Below are 19,464 nucleotides of genomic sequence, written 5' to 3' on the forward strand. Positions count from 1 at the left end.
TACAGTTCTTAAACCTGAAGACTACCATGCTAAAGAAAACAACTGAGTAAACACTTCATTTTAACACCTGTTATCACTAGCATTAACAACTAATCGGGAGTTCTCAATCCAATCAGGTTTTCAGGATACCCATAATGAATATGCACAAGATAGTACTACCTCCACTGTATACAAATTTACCTCATACATATTCATTGTGGGTATCCTGAAAACCTGAGTGGCTAGGTGTATCACATTGACCTGGTTGAGAACTACTGAGCTAGGTTGTTTACAGCAAAAGTGATAAAGCTGAAGGGAGCTGGTGCCTTTCAATCAAGGTGTTTGAAACTTCTGGCAACAAGCTCAAAAGTGCAACAAATTACATTTCCGTCTTTAAGCAGACAAATTATCAAGTATCCAAAACTAGTTACATATCTGAAAGAAGAGCAAACCACAGCCAATATGGTTAAAGGGTGAAGTGAAAGAAGCTATTAGAACCAAGAGAACATCTTTCAACGAAAGGGAAAAGGATCTGAATGCAGAAAATAAGAAGCAACATAAGCACTGGCAAGTTAGAAGCAAAGTATTGATAAAGAAGGCTAAAAGAGAATATGAAGAGAAACTTGCCACAGAGGCAAAAATTCACAGTAACAACTTTCTCAGGTACATTAGAAGCAGAAAGCTTGTGAGAGAATCTGTGGGATCTTTAGGAGCAAAGGGGGCCCTCAGGGAGGCCAAATACACAGCGGAGAGACTGAATGAATTCTTTGCTTCGGTCTCTACTGACGAAGATGAAAACCATTTCTGGTACAGGTAGATCTCTTACAAGGGTTACAATACATAAATCACCTGGACCAGATGATATACACCCCAGGGTACTGTAAGAACTCATATGAAATTGCTGATCTGCAACCTGTCATTAAAATTGTCTATAGTACCTGAAGAGCGAAGGGTGGTAATGTAACCTGATTTTTAAAAAGAGTTCCGGGGTGAGCCTGACTTCAGTGCTGGGCTAAATAATGGAAACTATTAAAATTACAGAACATATAGACAAACATGTTTTAATTGGACAGAGTCCGCATGGGTTCAGCCAAGGGAAATCTTGCCTCACTTCTTTGAAGGTGTGGATAAAGGTGAGTATGAGAAACTGAAAAAGTCATGTGATAAGAGGCAACATTCTGTTGTGGATAAGGAACTGGTTACTGGACAAAAAACAAGAGCACAGGATTAAAAGGCAATTTTTCTCAAGGGAGGAGGGTGAATAGTAGAGTGCTGCAGAGATCTGTACTGTGACCAGTGCTATTTAACATATTAATAAATGATCTGGAAATCGGAACAAGTGGGGTGAATAAGGGATCCTTTTTACTAAAGTGTGCTAATGATTAGCATGCACTAAATGATAAGATGTCCATAGGAATATAATGGGCATCTTATCATTTAGCATGCATTAACTGTTAGTGAAACGCTAATCTGTTAGCGCACCTTAGTAAAAGGATCCCTAAATTTGCAGATGACACAAAACTATTCAAAGTTGTTAAAACACATACAGACTATGAAAAATTGCAGGAAGACCTTAGGAAAATGGAAGACTGAGCATCCACATGGCAGCTTACATTTAATGTGGACAAATGTAAGTGATGCACACTGGGAAGAATAATCTAAGTCACAGTTCCCTAATGTTAGGCTCCACCTTAGGAGTCAGCACCCAAGAAAAAGATCCAGATGTCTTTGTAGATAAAATAATGAAATCTTCTACCCAGTGTGCTGTGGCAGCCAAAAAAGCAAACAGGATGCTAGGAATTATGAGGAAAGGGATGGTAAATAAGACCTCTGTTATCGCTCCATGGCCTCACCTTAATATTGCATTCAATTCTGGTCGCTGTATCTCAAAAAAGATAAAGCAGAATTAGAAAAGGTTCAAAGAGGAGCTACCAAAATGATAAAGGGGATGGAATTCCTCTTGTATAAGGAAAGGTGAAAGAGGTTTGGGCTTTTTAGCTTGGAAAAGAATTGGCTAAGAGAGATATAACTGAGGTCTATAAAATCTTGAGTGGTGTAGAATGGGTAAAAGTGAATCACATTTTTTGAACTCTTTCAAAAAATTACAAAGGCTAGGGGACACTTATGTGGAAACACTTTTAAACAAAACAGGAAGAAATATTTTTCACTCAATGAATAGTTAATCGCTGGAACTCATTGTAAGAGGATGTTAACAGCAGTTAGAGTATCTGGGTTTAAAAAAAGGTTTAGTCAAGTTTCTGAAAGAAAAGTCCATAGTCTGCTATTGACACAGGGGAAACCACTGCTTTCTCTAGGATCAGTAGCATGGAATGTTGCTACTATTTGGGTTTCTGCCAGGTACATGTGACCTGGATCATAAGAGCCAACTTTTCAAAATGATTGGGGGTGCTGAAAAAATGGTTTTTTTTTTTTTACAGGTGGTGCATTTCCCCCCTCTCCCCCTCTCTCCCCTACCCTCTCATCCATGTCCAGTGAATTCTCCTCTCTCTTCCCTGCCATCCCCTCCATGTCCAACAAGTCTCACCTCTCTCCTGCCCTCCTCCATGTCCAGCGATTTCTCCTCTCTCCCCTCCCCTCCATGTCCAGTAACTCACAACAAACACCACCTGCCCCTTTTCAGCCCCCCCCTCTACTCCAAGTTCCAGTCCCAACCCCAGCCTGACCTCTTTTCCCACAACAGTCCTCCGTCCTCACCTTCCTGCCGCCCAGAATTTAAAACTCACCTTACCTCGGTCCCAGCAGCAGCGAAAGGCAAGCAGTCTCGCCTTCAGCCTTCCCTTCTCTCCTTTCACTGCTGCCGGGACCCGAGGTAAGATGAGTTTTAAATTCTGGGCGGCAGGAAGGCGAAGACAAAGGACTGTTGAGGGAGAAAAGGGCGGGCAGGTCGGGTTGGCTGGGGTTGGAACTGAAACAGACGGTGGGTTAAAATATTGGGGGTGCTCGAGCACCCACGGAGTCAGCGCCTATGACCTGGATGGGCCACTGTTGGCAGCAGAATACTGGGGGCTGCTGTTATTATTCCTAAGAGAAAGGGCACCCACAAGGAGGAAAAAAATGCACCCCAAAGGTTATACACAATACTGTGTAAATTCTTCAGCAGGCACTACAGTTGCAATTAACTGCAGCATTACAGTTGTCATGTATTATTTAACAAGTTTCAGAATATCAGGCAGTACTTTAACTTAATTAGTAATAAACGGTGCAGTTTTCAGCAAATTCAGGTGCTAAGTTAGGGCCTATGCAAGAAAAAAAAAAAAACCTCACTTATGGGGAGATAAATTTCCATAGCACCACACACACAAAACAAATCAATGCCTGGCCCTGACCTGATGAGTCTCACAGTTCCAGGAAAAGGTGTTCCTAGTTGGAGCTATTCCCTATCAGCACAGAAGCTTAAGAGTGGAGTGGAGTGGCCTAGTGGTTAGAGTGGTGGACTTTGGTCCTGGGGAACTGGGTTCGATTCCCAATGCAGGCACAGGCAGCTCCTTGTGACTCTGGGCAAGTCACTTAACCCTCCATTGCCCCAGGTACAAATAAGTACCTAAGCCGCATTGAGCCTGCCATGAGTGAGAAAGCACGGGGTACAAATAAAAAGAGGCAAAAACTCAAGCACACCCAAAAAGGCAAAAAAGTTATGAAAATATAAAGCATAAAAAATTACAGGGAAAAAATCAAATATTTTCCATGGATTTTTATAAAAATGTTAGTTTAGTTGTCACTTGAGATTTCTGAATATTTTTCTACCTATAAAACTTTTAATACACTCAGATCTTTAAGGGCCTCTTTCACAAAGCTACGCTAGTGATTCCCATGCGGCAAATAAGAAGAAGCCCATAGGAATTGAATGGGCTTCCTCTCATTTGCCGCGCAGGAACCATTAGCGCGGCTTTGTAAACGAGGCCCTAAATTTGTTTTGTTTTTCTTTTGCCAAACATTGAAGAAACTTACATGACAGATTTCCTGAATATTAATTTTAATGCATTGATGGGCTGTTACTTCTTAGTTTTAGTACCAGCTAAGTAAAATACAAACAGAAATAAACAGCTTTAACAAAACCAAACAGCCACACAAAGAGCAATATACTACATTGCAGCATGCTTAAGGCTTAAACCTTATGTAATTACTGGGGACTTGCATTCTTTCCCACAGGGCAATGGCAAGTCAGTCCCTGTTTGACTTTGAAGGCCAAACTTGCTACCATTTACATAGTGTATTGGCTGCAAACCAGATTGGAAAGAAACATCCCTCTAAGGCCATAAACTTTGAACACCTCCCCCATCCCCCCAATAAATCCTTGAAGCTTGGGGATTTAAGATGTCAATAGGAAAGCAGTACATGTTGCATTCAGAAGGATTCTAGCCAGCAGTGCCAACACGGCATTTTAAGTTTAGCAAATTAATTCTGAGATTTATTAAACTCGTGCATACAGTTCAGCAGAACAGTCAATACTACTGTGGTTGCCAAAATTTCAGGCCATTTTATTTGGAAGACAGGTGCATAGGAACATGCTTTTTATTGCCTTAATGCCTGCTAATAGAGGCTGATCTGAAATGTGTTACAATCCAGATATAGTGTCACATCCCATACAATTTCACATCCACCTGTGCCATACCCTCTAAGTGATCTAACAGAAAAGCAGCAGCTAAAGTTTTTGCCTACTTGGACAAAAACAAATTACCAGTTTACCCTTTCGTGGCAATTAAAAGTCAAAGAAACTTCTTTATCCCAACAGTATGAATGATTAAAATCTTTACCTATAGACGAGTACCAATCATAAAACAATAAGAATGTTAAGCAGAGTTGGCCTACCTTATTGCTTTCTAAAATGGATTTTTAGAAAACCAACACTGGAATGCAGATTTTGTAAAAACATACAAGCACACATATATAATCTTGTCCCACAATTAGTCCAGAAATTTAATCTTAAGTAGTGCTTTTAGAACTTTCAAGTTTTTCACTGTTTAAAGTTTAAATCATTTAATCTACTTCTCTTCACTACAAAATATGCATTTAAATTAAATTGTTCAATAAGCTTTCCTCCTGCACCTCCTTTAACATTCAAGGAAACCCCTGGTAAATCAGATCCTAAATTAATCTCTTTTCTTAGCATTTACCGTATGCTTGCTTGTTAAAGTGTAAATTGCTACAAATTTTAGTAATAGATAACTCACTAAAATAGCAGGCTTGCCCTCCGTAATAAGGCTGAATTACAATTACACTTTCTTAAAATTAACATCCGAGTAAGATCTTGTTTTATATACCCCTTTTCCTAAGTATTCTATTTGGCACAAAATTTAGCAGTTAACAGCATAAAGAGGTGGGTTTAGGCTTTCTGTGCAGATTTACTGTATCCGTGTGAATCAAATGATCCAATCTATCTTCAATTGCAAGAACTCTTCGAACAGCCTCTTCAAAGGCTACAGCAACATTGGTGGCATCTTTTGCACTTGTTTCAAAATAAGGATGGTTACCATTGTCCCTGCACCAAGCCTGGGCTTCTTCTGTAGACACCTGTCGATCAATAATGTCAACTTTGTTACCCAAGACAACAAAGGGAAAGCTTTCAGGCTCCTTGACATCTGCATAGTAAATGAATTCTTTCTTCCAGTTGCCCAAATTTTGGAAACTTTGCAAGTCATCCACACTGAACGTCAGAAGGCAGCAGTCCGAGCCTCTGTAGAAAGGAGTCCGCAGGCTCCTGAACCTTTCTTGGCCTGCTGTGTCCCAGATCTGCATGGTCACAAAATGGCTATCCACCTCCAAGTCTTTGTTTAAAAACTCCACGCCTATTGTGTGGAACAGCTGTGTATCAAACTTATTGGTGACATATCTATTCATCAGTGAGCTTTTCCCAACTCCACCATCACCCAGGAGGATCACTTTCAGAAGGGATGATTTTGCTGCCATTGCTCTCAGATGAGAGGCTTACATGAACTTTTAAAGCCTGTATCACAAAAAAGAAAAAAAAAAACACAGATTCATCATTTTAAGATTTCTTAGTTGTTTGCCACAATTCAAAAGGCTCAATTCACTAGTAAACAAACAAATGCATGCTATTCCTTTTTCCACTTAGCATTGTGTGACTCTACTTTACAGACTTACACCCCAACCCTACTGTGGCTTAAGAGAATTAGATGTCCTTAGACCAAGAGTAGGCAACACTGATCCTCAGGTGCACAAGCCAGTTGCATTTTATTCATATTTAGGGTGAATATCTTGAAAACACACCTGCTGGCACTGTCTCTATTTGTATGCAAATAAATACATCTCCTGCATATTCATTGTGAATATTCTAAATAGATGCACTCAGTTCCTACCTCTATCCTAGACAGTGGTCCTCAATCACAGCTTTTATTCAGCTGATCGTCAAAAATAATAACAGCCGAAAAAATGCAATTATTCAGCTGATCGTAAAAATTTTGGTGATCCTAGTTTTTAGCATGTTGAGTTTTAAAATATCAACTTACCAACAGAACTAAGATTATGAACTTAGCTCCTAAAGCTATAGTCCTGTGTGTCTTTCAAAAAAAAAAGAAAGTGCTTCCTATTTCTAAGGTCTTCATTCTCTTTATTTTATGTCCTAATATATTTCAAGCTTTACTATGACCGCACCCTCACTTTAAAAATGTTTCCTCCAGAGTCTACTCTCAAGCAGCAACCCATTGGCACATACCAGTGCTGTTGCGATATCGTTTACTTCATTAAAAAAAAAAAAAAGTCCAAATGACGGGAAGTAAAAAGAGCTATCAATAAATCAACCGTAATACTTACTCGAAAAACATAAAATTCCCAATTAAAAATAAAACGAGAATCTTACTTTCTACCAACCCAATTACCTATTTTTGTTTCCAATACTTCTGCTTTAAAAGCAATGAATCACGAGTCACATCTAACAGTGCTTCCGAGGTTCTTAAGTACTTCCAAAGATACCAAGTCACGCGCATTTGGCTACCCAACGGGGGGGGGGGGGGGGGGGGTCCACCCACAGCGTACCATGTCTTCCCCCTTCACTCCTCGTCCAATACCTCCTCTTCACTCTGAAACTTCACAACCCAGCGTCCTACCTTCTCAAACTTATCTTCTCGCTGTGACCAGACCCGCAGCCTTCCTTCCCCAGGAGTCCCGCCACCTCTGACGCAACGTCTTCCTCCCTGCCCTCGGCCGCGTCCCGCCTTGCCGGAAACAGGAAGTCGAATCAGAGGGGGCGGGAAGCATCACGCGGCCGCGATATACATCATTTGAGGTGGCGGGATTCCTGGAAAGGAAAAGTGCAGTACTTGCCGGTCGTGGACGACCTAAAGGATAATAAGTTGGGGGGGGGGGGGGGATGCCGGACCCGGGTTGGGGTGTGAGTGATAGGAGATGATACCATGCTACCGAGGGGTTGCCTATGGGTTGTTCAGTGCTTATTTCTTTTGCTTTGCGTCTCAGACTTTGAATGAGAGACGGCAGGAGCGTGCTTCGCCCGTGCTGAGCGCTGAAGCCCTTACGGCGGAGCTTCCAGCCGTATGGAGTCGCCCAATACAATAGCAAACGCCTATTAAAACAACAGGAACTGCTTATTAGAAATAAAGGGCTGCCTATGCGTGGTCCATCCGAAAACAAAAGTCTAAAGCTGTTCAAGTTGGGTAGGCAGTGCCTTAAGAGGCGGAGATCGGAGGGTAACGGATTTTTCCCATATCCATCTGTACCTGCTAAGATCCATCCCCACCTAATTAATCTCCTTCCCCACCAGTACTCACAGAGTCAACGCTATTGCTTACTCATTTGCAGCTCTCCATTTCCTCCAGACTTCAACAGCGTGCCAATAGCTTTTTTGGGCGGTATTCACTATTAAACCAATGAGTATTCCAGGCCTCAGTCTGGTGTTCTAGCTGCTTTACTGGGCATTTCAAGCCTCATTCTGATGCCCCAGTTTCCTTTCTTGCTGCATTCCAAGCCTTATTCTCATGGTCACCAGAGATTTTGACCACAATCCTGCAGCAACTTCTTCGGGTTCCAATGTGTTCCCACAATCCCCATTCCCATGCAACTTTCTAATTTGGAGGGCCTTTGAGTCTTGATGTGAATGGCATTTGTTCTACCCCTGAAAGTCTGACATCTTTGCCATTCTCTCATTCAGGAGGGGTTTGATCTTGAGCTTGTTCTGAACTCTTTCTCAAGGTTCAGGATGCAGCGCTAACCTGTTGTAGAAGCCCCTTTAATGACATTGATTCTTCTGGATGCCATCTGCTTTCTATGGGGAGTCATGTAATTTGGCCACCGCTTCGCTTGGCCTTGCTGCAGTGGGATCTTCCCGTGGTTTTAAGGGTTCTTGCAAAACCTCCTTTCAAGCCGTTTTGGCTGGTAACATTGAAGGATCTTTCCTGCAAGACAGCCTTTTTTCTGGTGGCTATTTGCGCCATGCACCAAATATTGGAACTGCAAGGTGCTTTTGTGTTGGAACCTGTATTTGTCCTTCATGGATGATTGCGTGTCCCTGTGCATGGTTCCTTTTTTGCCAGTGGTGGTTTTTCCATTCCACCTCAGTCAAGCAATGTCCCTCCCTGCCTTCGCACAAGGGGCCTGTGTGGAAGAGGTCGTCTTGCTTCATAAGTTGGACATGCACAGGTTTTTGATTCGGTATCTATCAGTGGCTAACATCTTCTGGAAGTCTGACCTGTTGTTTTTCCTTTTTCAAGGTCATCGGAAGGGAGAGGCTGCCTCTAAGGTGCCAACTGCATGTTGGATTAAGGTGGCCTACATTCTGGAAAATATTTGGTTCCAGTAGTCCTTAGGGCCATTTCAGCTTGGTTCCAGGCTACATCATGGGCTGAGGCACACAGGTTCCACAGAGGACATTTGTCATGCATCAGCCTAGTCCTCCTTGTACTCCTTCATAAAGTACTGTAAGCTCAACATATGGGCCGAAGCTGCCAGTGCCTTTGGTACTACTACTACTTAGCATTTCTATAGGGCAGTAGTACATGAAGCTCTGTCTTCCTCTTGCCCTAATGGATGATTTTCCTTTTGTCCTAATGGATGATCTTTGATATGTCCCAGTGATCTAGTTTGGTCAATGTGGATGATGAGGAAGGAGAAATTTGGGCTTACCTGTTAAATTGCTTACCTTGAGTCCTGATGGACTAGTCCTGTTTCCTGCCCAGAAGTCTGGCTGGTTGCACAGCTCTGTTTGGGGGCCTGTTGCGGTAATGGGTCACATTGAAGAACTGATCAAATTATAGTGGGTCTGCACACTGGGGTATGTTTTATTGATATTCTTTTGCCTGAATATTGTATTTAGTTTGCTAAGGTTCCTGGTGGGATTCAGAGGTCCTTGCATCCTGAGTTTCCTTTGTTTCTGTTAGCTTGGTTAGAATTCTGTTGACTAGCTCCTGGCTGCACCAGCTATTATACTGGTGATGTCGATGGAACTTCTTGTTTTTTCCTCTATCTCCATCTGCTGGTCAAGGGACATAACTCAGTGGTCTGGACTAGGCTATCAGGACTCAAGGTAGGACAGGGAATTAAGAGAGAGGGAAAGATGTTGGACCTGAGGAGGGAGGGAGGGATGTAGGATCTGGGGACAGGAGTGGGGGAGTAGGGAGGGAGAGATGATGCAAGACCAGGGTTCCCAAACTATTGCCCTAAAGCCTCAGCAGCATTTAGAAAGCAAAACATGTAGATCTTTCTGAATTTATATCTTACATGTACAATTGGAAAACCTTATTCATTGGGCTTCATTTTCACTTTGGTGGTCAATCTCACTCTTTGTGATGGGCCATCCTTGGCATCTCTGTATTCCATTGCATTTGACTTTGTAGCAACAAAGACAAGTAGATCAGTGGAATGGTCAAACAGATATTTATTAGTAACAGGCAAAACCAAGGTGGCAGTGTTTCACCCATGCAAGGGCTGTGCAGACGCTAAAAATTGGCAGCAATAGTATAGCTCTTTACACAGTTATTGTTTGATTTTTGGGCTATTGCTGCCATTTTTTGGAAAGTTTGTGCTCTATTTTTTTAAATTATTTAGCACCTCTCATGCTGTTGGAATCAGCTGTCTGGCATAGAATATTTTTGTGCCTGAGTCATGGTCCATATTGTTGTATTTTTTTTTTCGTGAGTTAAACCAAGGTGCTGATATACCTTGTGAACACCACTTAGGTAGGTGTCCTGCTTTCACTGTTTGCTTCAGCACAGCATGCTTTGCCACTGAAATTAGTTTTGCATGATTTTTTACTAATATGTATTTTTTAGCCCCTGATGCAGCCCTTGCATGGGCAAAACACAGCCTGTGTCGGGCATCCTTGGTTTTGCTTGTTACTAATAAAGATCTATTTGACCTTTCATCTAATCTGCTGTCTTTGTTGCCATCTTGGAGTTTGCGGATCAGTTGCCTTGCTGCTTTCTGTGACTTTGTAGTATGCAAGAGGAGGAATAATTACCTTAGACTGTCATATTTTAGCATACAAACATTTCAGGAAAGGGGAAAAGTACTTTTGAGATGTCACTTTATAAAACATTGCTTAATGCTGCTTCCTATGCATGGTACTTTACAAGTACTTGTCAAAAAGCAATTGCATTATATATAATATAATATCTACTGATTGCTGTGATCATTTAAATATTCCTGTTGTGTTAAAATAAAAACTTTAGCTCGCTGTATTTATGGCAAAAAATAGACATCAGAAGGGGGTGGTCTGCTTTGGCCCAGCTAACTTTTCAGCCCTTTGCTGTGCTGTCCTAAAATGCTGATAAACAGATTACAGCACCGCACTCCAGCGCTGAGTTTGGGAGATAGATCCTGCCAGATTACCATGAGGATATAGCAGCATTACCAAGGGAGTGGGTTTTCCACCACATTATGCTCTTTTTTTTTTTTTTCTTTTTTTTACCTCTCTTTTGTTGACAGTGAGCTACTGTTCTTCCCCTCCCTCCCTTCTTGGTTCTGAATTCAGCTCCCAAGACTACTGGAAAAAGAAAATGTGCAGCAAAGGTAGCTTTCTCCCACAAATGCGCTTCAAACGGAAGTGTCAGTTGCTGCTACTGCACATGCTCCTTGTTTGCATCTTATGGAGAAAAGGCATGGGATTAGTTTTTGCCATTGAGAGGGCAGAGCTGTGTATTAAGGGTGCCGAAGATAGACTAGAGAAAAGGTTGAAGGTTTGTTCTTTAAATCATGAGCTTCTGCTCTGCTGGTGTGGTATACTTGTTTAAACACCATACGGCTGTGGTTGCACTGGAGTTCCTGTGTATATCACAGGCTGCTAAGGTGTTAATTGCTGCTGAAAGTGTGGAAACCACAGAGTGCCAATTCTTCAGAGGTGAAGGGGAAAGGATGTACATAAGTACATAAGTAATGCCATACTGGGAAAGACCAAGGGTCCATCGAGCCCAGCATCCTGTCCACGACAGCGGCCAATCCAGGCCAAGGGCACCTGGCAAGCTTCCCAAACGTACAAACATTCTATACATGTTATTCCTGTAATTTTGGATTTTTCCAAGTCCGTTTAGTAGCGGTTTATGGACTTGTCCTTTAGGAAACCGTCCAACCCCTTTTTAAACTCTGCTAAGCTAACCGCCTTCACCACTTTCTCCGGCAATGAATTCCAGAGTTTAATTACACGTTGGGTGAAGAAAAATTTTCTCCGATTTGTTTTAAATTTACTACACTGTAGTTTCATCGCATGCCCCCTAGTCCTAGTATTTTTGGAAAGCGTGAACAGAAGCTTCACATCCACCTGTTCCACTCCACTCATTATTTTATATACCTCTATCATGTCTCCCCTCAGCCGTCTCTTCTCCAAGCTGTATAGCCCTAGCCTCCTTAGTCTTTCTTCTTAGGGAAGTAGTCCCATCCCCGCTATCATTTTAGTCGCCCTTCGCTGCACCTTTTCCAATTCTACTATATCTTTCTTGAGATGCGGCGACCAGAATTGAACACAATATTCAAGGTGCGGTCGCACCATGGAGCGATACAACGGCATTATAACATCCTCACACCTGTTTTCCAAACCTTTCCTAATAATACCCAACATTCTATTCGCTTTCTTAGCCGCAGCAGCACACTGAGCAGAAGGTTTCAGTGTGTTATCGACGACGACACCCAGATCCCTTTCTTGGTCCGTAACTCCTAACGTGGAACCTTGCATGACGTAGCTATAATTCGGGTTCTTTTTTCCCACATGCATCACCTTGCACTTGCTCACATTAAACATCATCTGCCATTTAGCCGCCCAGTCTCCCAGTCTCGTAAGGTCCTCTTGTAATTTTTCACAATCCTGTCGTGATTTAACGACTTTGAATAACTTTGTGTCATCAGCAAATTTAATTACCTCGCTAGTTACTCCCATCTCTAAATCATTTATAAATATATTAAAAAGCAGCGGTCCTAGCACGGACCCCTGAGGAACCCCACTAACTACCCTTCTCCATTTAACCCCACTCTCTGTTTCCTATCGTTCAACCAGTTTTTAATCCACAATAGGACATTTCCTCCTATCCCATGACCCTCCAATTTCCTCTGTAGCCTTTCATGAGGTACCTTGTCAAACGCCTTTTGAAAATCCAGATACACAATATCAACCGACTCCCCTTTGTCCACATGTTTGTTCACTCCTTCAAAGAATTGAAGTAAATTGGTCAGGCAAGATTTCCCCACACAAAAGCCATGCTGACTCGGTCTCAGTAATCCATGTCCTCGGATGTGCTCTGTAATTTTGTTTTTAATAATAGCCTCTACCATTTTCCCAGGCACCGACGTCAGACTCACCGGTCTATAATTTCCCGGATCTCCCCTGGAGCCTTTTTAAAAAATGGGCGTTACATTGGCCACCCTCCAATCTTCCGGTACCACGCTCGATTTTAAGGATAAGTTGCATATCACTAGCAGTAGCTCCGCAAGCTCGTTTTTCAGTTCTATCAGTACTCTAGGATGAATACCATCCGGTCCAGGAGATTTGCTACTCTTCAGTTTGCTGAACTGCCCTATTACGTCCTCCAGGTTTACCGTGAAGTCAGTAAGTTTCTCCGACTCGTCCGCTTGAAATACCATTTCCGACACCGGTATCCCACCCAAATCTTCCTCGGTGAAGACCGAAGCAAAGAATTCATTCAGTCTCTCCGCTACGTCTTTGTCTTCCTTGATCGCCCCTTTTACCCCTCGGTCATCCAGCGGCCCAACCGATTCTTTTGCCGGCTTCCTGCTTTTAATATACCGAAAAAATTTTTTACTATGTTTTTTTGCCTCTAATGCTATCTTTTTTTCATACTCCCTCTTGGCCTTCTTAATCTGCGCCTTGCATTTGCTTTGACACTCCTTATGCTGTTTCTTGTTATTTTTAGACGGTTCCTTCTTCCATTTTCTGAAGGCGTTTCTTTTAGCCCTAATAGCTTCCTTCACCTCACTTTTCAACCAGGCCGGGTGTCTTTTGGACTTCCGTCTTTCTTTTCTAATTTGCAGAATATGTATGGCCTGGGCCTCCAGGATGGTATTTGAGTGTTTGAGTAGGAGTCAAGTTCATTCCTGTCGTGACATGCGCAAAACTAACCCATTTGGAGAAATTATACCTGAGGTGAATATTGCCACTGACCTAGAAGAGATCCTGATAATGTCATACATGATGTGTGCTAAAAAGGCTGCCATGGATTCCAACAGATATGCCTGACAGAGCTATGGAATGAGATCGCTTCCAGAAACCTACTTGACTACTAAGCCAGTCATCTGAAGCGAGAACCTGATTTGAGACCAAGTACATAAGTATTGCCATACTGGGACAGACTAAGCCCAGCATCCTGTTTCCAACAGTGGCCAATCCAGGTCACAAATACCTGGCAAGATCCCAAAAAAGTACAAAACATTTTATACTGCTTATCCCAGAAATAGTGGCTTTTCCCTAAGTCCATTTAATAACGGTCTATGGACTTTTCCTTTAGGAAGCTGTCCAAACCTTTTTAAAACTCCGCTAAGCTAACTGCCTTTACCACATTCTCTAGCAACGAATTCCAGAGTTTAATTACATGTTGAGTGAAGAAACATTTTCTCTGATATCGTTTTAAATTTACTACATTGTAGCTTCATCGCATGCCCCCTAGTCCTATTTTATAGACCTGTATCATATCTCCCCTCAGTCGCCTTTTCTCCAAGCTGAAGAGCCCTAGCCGCTTTAGCCTTTCCTCATAGGGAAGTCGTCCCATCCCCTTTATCATTTTCGTCGCTCTTCTCTGCACCTTTTCTAATTCCACTATATCTTTTTTATTATTTGTTACATTTGTATCCCACATTTTCCCACCTATTTGTATGCTCAATGTGGCTTATATAGTACCGGAGAGGTGTTTGCAGACTCCGGTGTAAACAAATACAAAATGATATTGTGGTAAGATAAAGTTCATGTGGCACAGCCACATTAGGGAATCGTACAACGGAAGGGTTGTGTTATGTCCATTACATACTTTAGTTTTGTTGTGTTGCAGAGATCAGGCATTTATGTTGGATTGGTAGGGTATGCCTTTTAAACAGGTTAATTTTTAGTTTTCTTCCGGAAGTTTAGGTAGTCAAGGCTTTTGGTAATACGTTCCACAGTTGTGTGCTTATGTAGGAGAAACTGGATGCGTAAGTTGATTTGTATTTGAGTCCTTTGCAGCTTGGGTAGTGCAGATTTAGGTACATTTGTGTTGATTCGGATGTGTTTCTAGTTGGTAGGTCGATCAGGTCTGTCATGTATCCCGGACGACCAGACCATGAGATGCAGCGACCAGAATTGAACACAATATTCGAGGTGTGGTCGCACGATAGAGAGATACAAAGGCATTATAACGTCCTCATTTTTGCTAAGTGAATCAAGTTCTTTTTACCTGAAGAGCTTAAGCACTGGCCAATGGGGGGGGGGGGGGGGGGGGGATAGGCGGCTTCTTCTTCTTCCGAAGACTTTAGCAATCCATAGATGGAAGGTCCTCAGAGCAGTTCAACACTTCTTTGGATAGTTTAGATTGGGAGTACATCACCCATGAGTAGAGGTGCCATTGGGGAGGGGGACAGACCAGGGGAAATATCTTGATCCCCTTTCTGCTTCCAGGCTTCTGAAATTTACTGAAAATCTAGAGCAAGGCCAATAAAAGAATCAGGTGATGCTGATTCCACCAGGAGGTGGAATGTTAAGTTGAACAGAGTTCTGTTATCATAAAGCTATGATCCAGTTTGAAAGAATTTGTATGTGTAGCTGGATTGTAGGGATTAAATGTGATGAAAACTGTATGCTCTTGGATGCATCCTCTGTGGTACGAAGATAGTGAGGGAGGGTTCTTCTGTAGTACAGTGTTAAGTTGAATTTCCACCTTTTTGGAGTGTAGTTTCAGAAAGTAGGTGGGGAGGACTATGGACTGGTTGAGATGAAACTCAGAGGCAGTCTTTGGAAGGAGCTTGGGGTGGATGCAGGGGCAAAGATGGGTAGTAGTGTAATACAGTTACTTTGTTATAGTACTTAAGTGCTACTGGCAGTACTTTTACTTGTAACTAGTTACATTTTTTGACCATACTTTTTACCTGTAATAAGTTACAAGTAAGCTGTACTTACTTAGTAACGAAGTACAAATTTATAAAGTAGATTAAAAAAAAAAAGTATTTTCCATACCTCTGCTTCTCCCCCTCTACAGGATTTCCAAGCTATGTCAGATACAGCTTGCATCTTGATTGGGCCTGGACTTCTAGTCCCCAAAACAGCTGTGCTGGACCTAGAAGTTCGGGCCCAATCAGATTCAAGCCAGTGTCTGACATCACGTGGAAACCCTAATCCTGCTTGGCCTGAACCAGAAGGAGTGGAGCTGTCACTTACAAATTTTGCCGGAAAACTATTTTTTTTATTTTCTACACCTGCACAGTGAGGAGAGAGTACGGTAGAGAGAGGCTCAAGGAGGCAGAAAGCGATCTTGTAGCGTTAGAATTGGTAAGTTCGAGGGGATAGAAGTTGTGGGTGGGAGGGACAAGCTGCACCTGTACCAAAGGTCGGGAATTGGCCTGTACCCTACAACTGTTATTTGCTGCACAGTCTCCTCCCTGTACATTCAGCCTCCAACGGGGCAAGAGGAGGCTTCCTCTGCCGCCTTTGTCCCTGGCAGTTCCTGCCACATGGGAGGCCTGTGAGGCTCAAACAAGCAGTCAGGCCCGGGATGGTAGAGGAACAGGAAGCAGCCCGATATGCTGCTGGGCTACTCAGGCCATGCTGAAGCCTGGGAGGAGGGAGGGGCCTGGAAAAAAAAACGGAAGAGGGATAGGGGTGGAATAAAGATGGATGGAGTAAGGGGCCTGAAGCATGGGGAGGGGAGCTGTGAAAAAAGGTGGATGAGGCATGTGGGAGGCTACACAAAAAATGGTTGTGTGTGTGCAGGGAGGGGGGCTGGTATAAAGATGGATGCAGTGAGTGAGGGGCCTAGAGCATTGGGAGTTGTGAAAAAAAGGTGAGGCATGTGAAAGGCTGTGTGTGTGCAGGGAAGAAGGCTTGAAAAGGTGGATGGAGGTCTATAGGAAGGTGCATGAGAACACGCTGCTTTGGTAGAGGGGGAATATTTCATGCCTAGGAATTAATGCTCTTCTACTGTTAGAATTGTAAGCAAAGCAGGAAGTGTAAACATCATGTTAAAAGAAAATAAAACCATTGTAAATCAGTAAATTTAACATAATTCAATTTTATAACTTGATTATGGACTTCTTTTACACAAGTTACCTACCTGTTCCTGGTGCTGCTCACATTCTCTCATTAGCTTGAGCAGTTACTTAGCTATTGGCTCCTTCCTCTTGTCTCTCACTGGACTGCACATTCATGAGGACTGTTTTTGCATGCTTTCTTAGTGCCCCAAAACTAGTTTTTTTGAGAGGATGTGGTACCAGTTCATGTTAAGAATACTTTTTACTTTGTAATAAAAAAGTAGTTTAAGAGGCTGTACTTTATTAATTTTAGTTCAATGAATATATATATATATTTATTTATTTTATTTAAATTTTTTTTTTGGGGGGGATAAGACTTTCTACTTTTATTTCACTACTTTTGAAGCCAGTACTTTTACTTGGAAAAAAAAAAATATATATATATTTTATTTATTTTGGATAAGACTTTCTACTTCACTACTTTTGAAGCCAGTACTTTTACTTTTTACTTAAGTACTTATTGTTTAGCATATCCTCAGTCCAGTTGAGATCACTCAGGAAATGTATGACCAAGATTATTCCGGATTGTGACCACTTTCTGTCAAAGATGAAAAGAACCTGAACCACTTTGCTTGTTAATTAAACATGGTGGCCTGGTTGAGGAATGTTTTTTCCTCAAAAGTACAGCCTAAACATCTGGAGTGTATAAAACATGGCATGGTGTTTGAGCTGACTGTGTGAAATGTTTTCTAGTGCTGAATAGGAATTGGGAGTTTGTCTTATGGATGTTGCGAATATAAATGTATACAGTAATAATACAGTAATGTTACATCTCTTAGGTTCTGTTTTACTGTTCTCATTACTATTGTGTTATTCTGTTTGCTAGCATTGTCTTTTTGAATTTGTATTTAATTTTAAAATTAATAAAAGTGTTGAAATAAAAATGAATTTCTGCTAACACTTGCTGTAGTGCAGTAGACTCGATTATCAGATGTAAATGATACCAATCTGTTGTCAGTGAAAAGTCAGATAATTCAAGACTCTACAGTACCCTACATCCCTCTCCTTCCCCCCCCCCCCCATCTGCCACACGAAGTGCCACACCTCTTAGTGGAGAATGGATTTGGTTGATGGGGCTTGGAGATCCCCGCCAGCCATAGCAACAGTCACTTGGTGCGATGATATGAGAGTTCCCCCCCCCCCCCGTGGTTATTGTTCATTCAGAGATGCTTCTGTACTTGCATCATACCAAAAACAAGCTTCCTTCTAGAGTTCATAAGATGTAACAGGCATGCTTGAAAATTCCTTTCAATCAGGCATGTGGCATTCAAACTGATTGGGAAATATTTCTGTACCCTTCTGTCACATTTCCTTGGTGTTGGACTGCATTTCTTAGTGATGTTCAGTTTCTTTGCATCTAGCTTTTTATCAGTCGGAATGGGACTGTCCCAAGTGACCATCACCTGTTTTCCCCATAATTCTCTTAGCATAACGATCCCAGTGCTTTTCTAGTGCAGTAAAGTTTTAATGTTTACAAAGTTTCCAATGGATGAGACGTGCTACCGTATTGTGCCTTCCTGTATTAAAAATTTTCTGCCATCAGAATTTCACAGCCAGCTGCAAGATGATAAGTGACAGTTTCCAGCTGTTTCTTACACAATCTAGAGATTATCTGCTGTACCAGTTATTTATTTATTTATTTGCTGCATTTGTACCCCACATTTTCCCACCTATTTGCAGGCACAATGTGGCTTACATTATATTGCAAAAGGTATAATTATGAACAGAGTAAGAGGTTTATTCTAATTTAACATATTACTATGTAAAAAATAAGAAAGATAGATCTGTAGAATGATTTACATAACACATAATAAAAAGCAGTAAAATATAATGACCAATAATGATAATATGACTAATATAATCAATTCAGAGGGATCAGTAAGTGGTTGGTTTAGATATAGAATAATCAAGTCATTAAGGAGGATTCTTATTGTAAATCTCTTCGAACAAGTGCATGTTCAATAATTTCCTGAAGGCTGTCAAGTCACGTGTTGTTTTTATAGTATTCGGTAGTTTATTCCATGCTTTTGTGCAGAGGTATGTGAAGGTAGATGCGTGAAATGATTTGTATTTGAGTCCTCGACAATTAGGGTAGTGGAGGTTTAGGAAGGTACGTGATGAACTTTTGATGTTTCGTGCCAGTAAGTCAATTAGGTCTGACATGTATGATGGAGCTTCTCCATGGATGATTTTATGGGTTAAGGTACAAATCTTGAAAGCAATGCGATCTTTTAGTGGAAGCCAATGTAATTTTTCTCTGAGGGGTTTGTCGCTCTCATATTTCGCCTTTCCGAATATGAGTCTAGCTTCAGTATTTTGTACGCTTGCTGTAGCCATCTCATCCATACTCCACTATTCCGGGCTGCAACTATTAGTTACAAATTCTTAGGTTTCAATTTATGTCCCCTGAAATATTCATGTATCTGGTTTTGATCAATGAATGGTTCCAGGAGTAATACTTTGTATTTCCTACTGTATTTATGCATTTGCCATTTGTTTTTCCTAATTTGCTGATCTAATTCCTTGAAGAGTTTTTCTCTTCCTTCACAAATTCTGCAGCTTTTTTTCTGTTATGGTACTGGTGGATTCTCTCCTCGTATCTCGTATGCTCATCAGAACACCTATCCAAGCTTGATGATGGAGATGGACTCTGGATGTTTACTTTCATATTTCAACACCTTTTGCATAGTTGGATCTGATTACACTGTTAAGTAAGCCTGGAAGCCTATGATAATAGCTCGATAGGTATAATCTATTTATTTGAGACTCATGCCTACTTTGACT

General features: G+C 41.6%; 1 protein-coding gene across 5 annotated transcripts; it reads right to left on the reverse strand.

Annotated features, from left to right (window-relative positions):
• Window positions 1-3,676: 3,676 nt before the first annotated feature.
• On the reverse strand, window positions 3,677-7,171 carry RAB9A (RAB9A, member RAS oncogene family). 5 transcript variants are annotated; one of them, XM_030201586.1, is made up of 2 exons: window positions 7,065-7,171; window positions 3,677-5,944 (listed from the first exon to the last, which is right to left on the reverse strand). In XM_030201586.1, exon 2 carries the CDS (start codon window positions 5,905-5,907, stop codon window positions 5,302-5,304), a length of 606 nt encoding a protein of 201 aa, XP_030057446.1. In that variant the 5' UTR covers window positions 5,908-5,944; window positions 7,065-7,171; the 3' UTR covers window positions 3,677-5,301. The 5 variants fall into 5 exon arrangements, with proteins under 5 accessions (XP_030057446.1, XP_030057449.1, XP_030057448.1 ...); XM_030201589.1 differs by lacking the exon at window positions 7,065-7,171 and adding an exon at window positions 6,994-7,055; XM_030201588.1 differs by lacking the exon at window positions 7,065-7,171 and adding an exon at window positions 6,837-6,954.
• Between the last annotated feature and the right edge of the window lie 12,293 nt (window positions 7,172-19,464).

This window comes from Microcaecilia unicolor, chromosome 4, assembly GCF_901765095.1.
Source record: "Microcaecilia unicolor chromosome 4, aMicUni1.1, whole genome shotgun sequence".
Classification (NCBI taxonomy): Eukaryota; Metazoa; Chordata; class Amphibia; order Gymnophiona; family Siphonopidae; genus Microcaecilia; species Microcaecilia unicolor.